General features: G+C 49.5%; 1 protein-coding gene across 2 annotated transcripts in view; it reads right to left on the reverse strand.

Annotated features, from left to right (window-relative positions):
• Wdr91 (WD repeat domain 91) overlaps window positions 1-7,723 on the reverse strand; it is a 31,110-nt gene that overhangs the window by 11,129 nt on the left and 12,258 nt on the right. Inside the window, exons 7-9 of one of the 2 annotated variants that reach the window (XM_008823458.2) lie at window positions 4,727-4,885; window positions 3,161-3,354; window positions 1,342-1,492 (exon numbers count right to left, since the gene is read on the reverse strand). In XM_008823458.2, the coding sequence (XP_008821680.1) occupies window positions 1,342-1,492; window positions 3,161-3,354; window positions 4,727-4,885 (504 nt within the window). Of the gene's footprint in view, window positions 1-1,341; window positions 1,493-3,160; window positions 3,355-4,723; window positions 4,886-7,723 lie in introns of both variants that reach the window. The other variant, XM_008823457.3, reaches the window with a different exon arrangement.

The raw sequence follows: 7,723 nt of genomic DNA on the forward strand, positions 1-7,723 counted from the left end.
AAAAAAAAGAGAGAGAGAGAGAGAGAGAAAGCTTTGGGCTGTAAGGGGATTTAGTGCTTCCTGTCTCATGGTGTGATCTCTCCCTGTTGTATGCACTCTCACCATGATGCCACTCATGCACCATGTTGTGATGCAGCCACGGGAGCCCTCACCAGAGTCAAGTACATGCTGGAACCATGTTCTTGAGCCTATAGAACTGTGGGCTAAACAAGCTTCTTTTCTTTATAAAGTACGCAGGCTTAAGTTGTTATAACAAGAGAAAACAAACTAATATAGCATCTATGGAATAGGAGAGGTATGTCATCTCAGACACTTGGAAATAGTCTGGCTGGTTATTACATGAGACCCTCTGGTCTTTCCCTCTTTTCTCTCAGTTTTAAACCCCAACTATTCCAACCCTTCCTTCTTGCTCCTAGTCTGCTAGGACTGGACCTGGCTTGACATGGGGACTGGGCAAGTGCTCTATTTACCTTTTCAGGGACAGCTCTGGCTCTGGTTCTATAAAGGCCTCTAGAAGAACATAAAGCAGGCCCCACCCTCTGTGACCAGGAACTTAGGACTTACTGGTAAACAGCTTAGAAGATAATAACAAATACCACAAAAAATATTGCCAGAGCAGCCCAGGTCTGGGGTGTGCTCCCCCTCCCCAATATTAGCTAGGTGGCAGCCTCTGTGTTCACTGGCAAATGGACACTGGTTCAGGGAAAGCCCTGAGATGCTTGTCCCACAAGGACAATTCCTTTCCCTGTTGGACAGCAGGGAGAATTAGTACCTGTCTCATGCTACAGGGTAGGTACCTGCAAAATGGTGTAATTGATTTTAACTCCCTAAACTGTAAATCCCATCTCAGATGGAAAGTCTAGTGGGGAAAGAACACTGGACCACTTCTGGAGCCACTGGGTTCCAGAAGTACAAACTAGAAATCCTAGTGGGAAGTACAAACTAGAAATCCAACCGTCCCCACATAAGCTGCGGCTCTTAGGGCCTGGACAGACAGGCTCAGCAGTAGAAGGGCATGTACTAACAATGTGATCAGAAATACACAGAAGGAGGACAGGAAGCCAGGAGGTCTCTAGGGGCAGATCAGCAGATGGGACGAAGTCCCCACAATCTCCAGGTTGCCCCCAGACTCACTGTAACTTTACTTTAAAGGATGAACCCAGTAACTTTACTGCTATTCCAAGCAGGAGCCTGCTGGGCAGGTCACAAATGTATGGCCCGTATCCCAGTGACAGATTAGAAGGGGATTCAGCTTGGTGCCTGGATTTGGCCTGTCAAGATCCCCAGGGAATTTTTCAACTTGAACCACAGGGCAATCTCTTCATATGAAGCACCACTCACCAGTCTGTCTCGCTTGGTGGCCCACTCTAGAGAGAGCAGCGGTGACTTGGAGATGGAGGATGCTTTGGTCTGCATGATGGGGTTGAAGGACCACACTTTGATGACCCCATCTACATCTAGACTGGCAACCCTTCTCCCGGAGCAATCCACTCTGTAACAAGACAAAAGGAGCGTCAGCAGCCTGCCTCATCCTCTGCAGCCAACACCAACACATTCACTCTTCCAACTTTGCAAGTGATTTTAAAAGGCCGAAAGGCCTGTACTCAAAGGATAAGTGTGGATGCTTCTAGAAACATTCAATCATTCACAAAATACTATTAGAGGACCAGTGAGATGGCTCAGTGGGTGAAGGCACTTGCTGCATAAGCCTGGCAACCTGAGTTCTAGCCACATAACCTGCCTAAATGTGGAAGGAAAAAAATCAACTCCACAAAATTGCCCCCTGACTTCCACACGAATGCTGTGGCAAGAGTGCCCAAACACACACATCACGTGCACATAGGCACACACACCTTTTAAAACAGTTTTTAAAGTGGGGGATACCAGATACGGTGGTGCATGCCTTTAAATCCAGCATTTGGAAGGCAAAGGCAAGGGGATCTCTGTGATTTCAAGACCAGAGTGGTCTACACTGTGAATTCCAGGTCAGCTGCGGCTGCAGGGAGGCCTGTCTCAACCAACTCCTCCACCCCCCACCAAAATGATCAGTGGTTAAAGGCAACTGGCTGCTTTTGTAGAAGGCCCGGGTTCAAATTCCCAGCAACCACATGGCCACTAACAACTGTCTGTAACTCCAGTGGCTCCCATACCCTCTTCTGGCCTCTGTGGGCACTGCATGCCACGAGTACAGACAAAATACTCATACCCATAAAATAAAAACAAATTTTTAAAAATTAAAAATTAAGTAAAAAGGGGGAGTAGAAAGAGGGCCCACAGGTTAAGAGCATGTACTGTCTTCCAGAAGACCTGAGCTCAGTTCCCAGTACCCACATTAGGGCGGTCACAATCACCTGTAACTCCAGCTCCAACGGGATCTATCACCTCTGGCCTCTGTGGGCACCTGCACTCCCGTTTACAGGCACACTCGCACACTCGCACACTCGCACACACACACACACAATTAAAATAAAATACCTTAAAAATTCTTTTTTAAAAGAAATATTATTACAGGGTTGGTGAAATGTCTCAGCAGGTAAAAGCTCTTGTACAAGTCTGATGACCTGAGTTCAATCCCCAGAATCCATGGGAAAAGGAGAGAACTGACTCCCAAAAGTTGTCCTCAGACCTCCACACAGGCAGGCACACTTACACACAGAGAGAACAAGCAAGCACATATACATACAATAAGAAACAAATAAATGAAATACTGCCAGGCACTATGACATGCATAGCTTTACATGTGTACACACATGAGCTGAGTCCAGAGCCTGTCCTGTGGTCCAAGGGCACCTGTGGTCCAAGGTTTAGAGATTCCCACCTCACACTGCAGATCAGCCCAAGAGCCAAGGGCAGATCAGGGCTGTCAAAACAAGAGGCCACCTACACCTTGAAGCCACACTCCTTTAGGGGTTGTTCTTGAAGGAACATGCTTTTACCATGTTTAAATACAGACTTACACATGGGGAAGAATTTCTGTACAAGCACTAACATAAAGCAGATTAAAACTGAGTTGAATCTGAGCAAGACCACTGTAACAGCAGCTCCCAGCAGGACTCCTCTGACCCTGAGGGGACCATGGCTTTCAGAGCCAGCCACCCTCTGACAGCCCCTGCCACCAATTTTCATGCACACTGCCTGAAAGCCCAGTGACCAGACCCACCTGCAGTGCATGATGGATGAGTGGTGTTCCCCATACTCCTCCTGGCCCAGCACAATGAAGGGCTGTTCAGGGCGGCCTCCTCCTCCCTCAGGGCCCACTGCAGACACCCGGGTCAGCGGCTCCACCGGCTCCATGTGGAGCTCGGGGCAGGGTTCAGCCTCTGGGCCACCGCCTTCTGGCTTCTTCTCCATACACTGTGACCAGCAAAGCAGGAGTACGTCAGCTGAGAAAGGGTCACCCTCATCCAAGTGGGAGGTCACAGCCATGAAAGGTCAGCTCTGGGCTTCAAAGTTGCACTCAGCTCCCCTGGGAAGAGTGGGGTGCCTGCTCCCCACCAAGCCCCTTCCTGGAAACTTCAATCCCCTCAGAGGTCTGAGGATGAAGAGAGGCTGGGGCTACCCTTCCTGTCGCAGCTGATGGAACTCAGGACATACCCCTGCCTTGATGTGGGCCAGGTGGAGGATAAGAAGCAGGGTTTAGTGAGAGGTCCTGTGTTAGGTGGCTCACACATGTCCCTCACTTACTTCTCTGACCATATGCAACACTGCTATCATCCCACTTCCAGATGTGGAAACTGAAGGCAGAAGCTAAATGCCCTTCCCCAAAAGCACAGGCTGGCAGAGGGTAGAACATGGTGTGAAACTAGATCTGTCAACGTGATGCCTGGCCCTCGTGGTGCACCCATGCCAACCAGCATCGCCTGCCTTAAGGGGGGAACCAAGAGACTAGGAATTGAGGCCACTGATCAGGCGTGAAGAGGGAGGCCCAAGGACCTCAGCAGCTGTCCAGTGCCAGCCTTCCTGTGGCACCAAGTGTGGTTCACCACAACTACTCAGTGCTCACCTGAAAAAGCCAAGGACTAGGGGGCACTGGCCACCCTGAGGCCCTGAGGCCCAGGTGGCCCTCAGGATGACAGTACTCTAACAGCAGGCCCTCAGAGCCTATGGGTTGTGGCAGGACTCCAAGAGCAGCTCAAACCTTGAACAGTGTGGGAGTGGCCACCACACCAGGGCCACCACTAGGCTACATAAGGGCAAACTGCCTTTAAATGGACAAGGGGCCCCAATAGGGAGAGAAGTGGCTAAGAAGACAAAGGGTAAGTCACCTCGAGCTTTTGGCAGAAATAGAAAAGCTAACCCTAGTCAACATTCCCAGAGCAGAAACTGCCATCCCCAAGGCTCGGCATGGGAAGGATATGGCCAAGCATCTCGCTGAGCCGGCACATGGCTATCAATCAGCACAGCAGCCGCAGAGCCAGGACTTGGGTGGAGCAGAAGAAAGGGATGCTGTGGGCCAGCACATCAGGTTAAACTAAAGGAATCAAGTCCCATGGCCCGTGACATACAGTTCACTCGTAGGACAGGCTGCTATGCTGGGGTCTCCAGAACTCATTTCCAAAGCACTTTCTGGCCCTACTTGATGAAATGCTGCCAAAAGAAAAGCAGGCAAAGCAGAACCCAACCCATCATGGTGCGATTACAACCAAGCGGGCCAGGGCAGGCCCTGCATGGCAGCGGGGCTCAGAGGAGGCCCGAAGGATCCCTCGGCAGCTTCGACACCTTCTACCTGGGAGGAGGAAGTGGACAACAGCTCTCTCCTCTCCTTGCCGTGGTCCTGTAGACGCCTCTGTCGTTGCTGTGCCCAGCTGGCCTCTCCAGGGACTGGTCCACCCAGGAGGCTCTTCCCATCCTTGACCCCGGGGGCCGGGTCCTTGCCCTTGGTAGCCTGGAAAGAAGCAGGCTATGAAAAGTCTCTTCCATGCTGTCTGGGCACTGACCCTGGGCCAGGAGGGGAGCACATGCCAGGGAGCAGCTTCTCTCCCCACCTGCTCCCAAGAGACACTGCCCCAGGTGTCCTGGGCAGGAGGATCACAGCAGCCAGCAGGCCTGCTACCCGGGCTCCTCCCTGCTATGGGCAGGACAGGTCACTCATGCCTCAGCCTGACTCTCATGAGGTCAGAGGTAGATAACCCCTTCGGGAATGATCAACTTCTGCTGCAGTGAGGGGCCCCGTCCTTACTCTTCTAGCAGGCCAGGTCCCACTGTTGGTGCATAATACTAACATTTACATGCAATAATGTTTGGGCAATATAAAAAAAAACCACGTATACCACAATCCTGTCTGTTGTTTGGGGGCAACTACTGGATTAAGCTGGCTAACATTAAACACTGAAGTGGGCTGAGGATGGAGCTCAGTGGAGAGTGCTTGCCTAGTATACAGGAAGCCGTGTGTTCAATCTCAACCACCACAAACAGAATAAAAACAAACACACCCAGAAAAAAATACTCAAGCATTTCACTTGAAACTTACTAGACTACCAAAAATTTTTAACAGAATGAACTTGGAAACTCAAGGACCTCTGTGTAAGATAAACTAGACAGGAAAGATATTGACATTTTTCTGGTTCCTTTTCATACTAGGAGTGATATGGTCCAGGTCTATAGCAAAAGGAATGAATCCCATAATCTCTGCCTCACCCCAGAACAGCTGAGGTAGGCATGGTATCATGGTATCCTGGGATGGGACCCAGGAGTGCCAACCCCCATTACACAAATCCACTGATCTCTCCCTGAGAGCAAAGAGCACAGACAGGAATTTCAATGCCTGTCTCCAAAAGTTTGTTAGTCTGAGATACTGGCAGAGTCCAAGAAGTGGCTATGGGACTCACAGCTAGCAGCATACACAGCACTGGGAAGGAAAATGGGTTGCCTGAGTTGATGGCACTTTTCCAGAACCCTGGGCTTCTGACAAAAGAGGATGTCACAAAATCCCAGAATGACTATTAGGTGGTTTGGCAGATTTATCAACCTGACCAACAGATCTTTAGGAAGAAAAGGGGAAAGGAGAACTCATCAGTAGTGCAGACAGGGTCTGGGAAGGACATGTATGAGAAGCAGATAGCAGCTCTCATGGATGCAGGCCTTGGGTGCTGAGCTGTAACACGCTTCAGGTGTGCTACTTCTCTGCACATACATAAGTAAACCTAGCTGAAAGGAATAATTCTAAGGAAACACAGTTTACCAACAGCAAGAAAAACTAAACAGAACATTTTCCACAGGGAAAAACAAAGAAAGACAGTGACAATACCTATGGAAAAACTATCCCAACAAAAAGCAATAGGCCCACATGGCAGCTCAGGTGAATTCTATCTCCACAGGGACCGTATATTCCAATTCTATCTCCACAGGTCCTGATGCTACCCCAATCATTTCAGCGTGTACAAATGAAGAAAAACTATGAGGTCCATTTTTATGATGCAGGTATAATATTTATCTATACCTGATAAATACGGCATACAAGAAAGAATATTACATACTGTATTAGTGTGAATGCCAATGTAAATTTTCTAAACAAAATGTTTGAGTAGTCTAGAATGTGTCCATCCCGAAGCCAGCACCAGTCCCAGGAAACACTTGAAGAGATGTTGGAAAAGAGGAAGAGAGCATGACATCCACTGTCTCCATTTCTGCTGAATAGTACATGGGGATATTTACGCATACACACACACACACACACACACACACACACACACACACACACAATGCCAAACCACAGATTGAGCAGAAGCCCTGACAATGAAGACAATGATAAGGACTGTGCGCAGCCAAAAGAACAAGGAAGGAAAGCCTCCATCAGGTAAGCCCGCACAGCTTGATGGGAATGCAAAGGCAGAAGCACTTGGCGCCTGTGCCTTTTTCCCATCTGTCTTCTCACATGGAGAATTCCCTATTCAGTATGTTCATGAGTTCCCCCTGGGGTAAAAAGAAAGATACATGCTGGCCTTCTTATAAACCTCAATCTGCAGAAAGAGCAAGAGTGCTGAGCTGTACTGCTCAGCCATGGCCTGCTTTAATTTGGAGGATCAGGACTGTGCCAGGACAGGACCTGGGAGGACAAGAGCCAATGGGTAAGGGGCCACTCCTGAGATGGGCTTTGAGATGGTATGAGGAAGAGGCCTGCTCAAGTGGGGAGCACTGCTAAGGCCAAGGGCTGCTGTCATCAGACATTTCTTCAGATGAGGTGGAGGATGTCCATAGGGACAGTCACTGAAAAGGTGGGCACCAAGCAGCCACATTGTGTCCACTGTATTGATTGCCTGGCATATGCCATTCCCGTGTTATGGACCACAAGTGTATCCTGCCTTGGGACCAGAAGTAAGAAACGCTACAGAGGGAGACGACACTGTGTAGCTCTCTTCTCTCCTATTTACCCCCTACTCCTGGTAAGTGGGGTCCTTTTCTCTTTCCGTGCATGGTGTTCTGGGTGCTCAATCCAAATGGTCCCTATGGATGGTAGAGAGAGGCTGGAAATTCTCTGACTGAATCAAAAATCCCACCCAACAGTTCCTCCAGCCAGCCCAAAAAAGCCAGCCAGAAGGGCCAGGGGGATGGCTCAGTGGCTAAAAGCACTTGACACACAAACCTGATGACCGAGTTCAATCCCCAGAGCCCACAGTGGAAGGGGAGACCTGACTGTTGCAAGTCATCCTCTGACCACCACATGAATGCAATGGCACACACACACACACATACACACACACACACACATACACACACACACACA

This window comes from Nannospalax galili, unplaced genomic scaffold (assembly GCF_000622305.1).
Source record: "Nannospalax galili isolate Female #2095 unplaced genomic scaffold, S.galili_v1.0 scaffold307, whole genome shotgun sequence".
Taxonomy (NCBI): Eukaryota; Metazoa; Chordata; class Mammalia; order Rodentia; family Spalacidae; genus Nannospalax; species Nannospalax galili.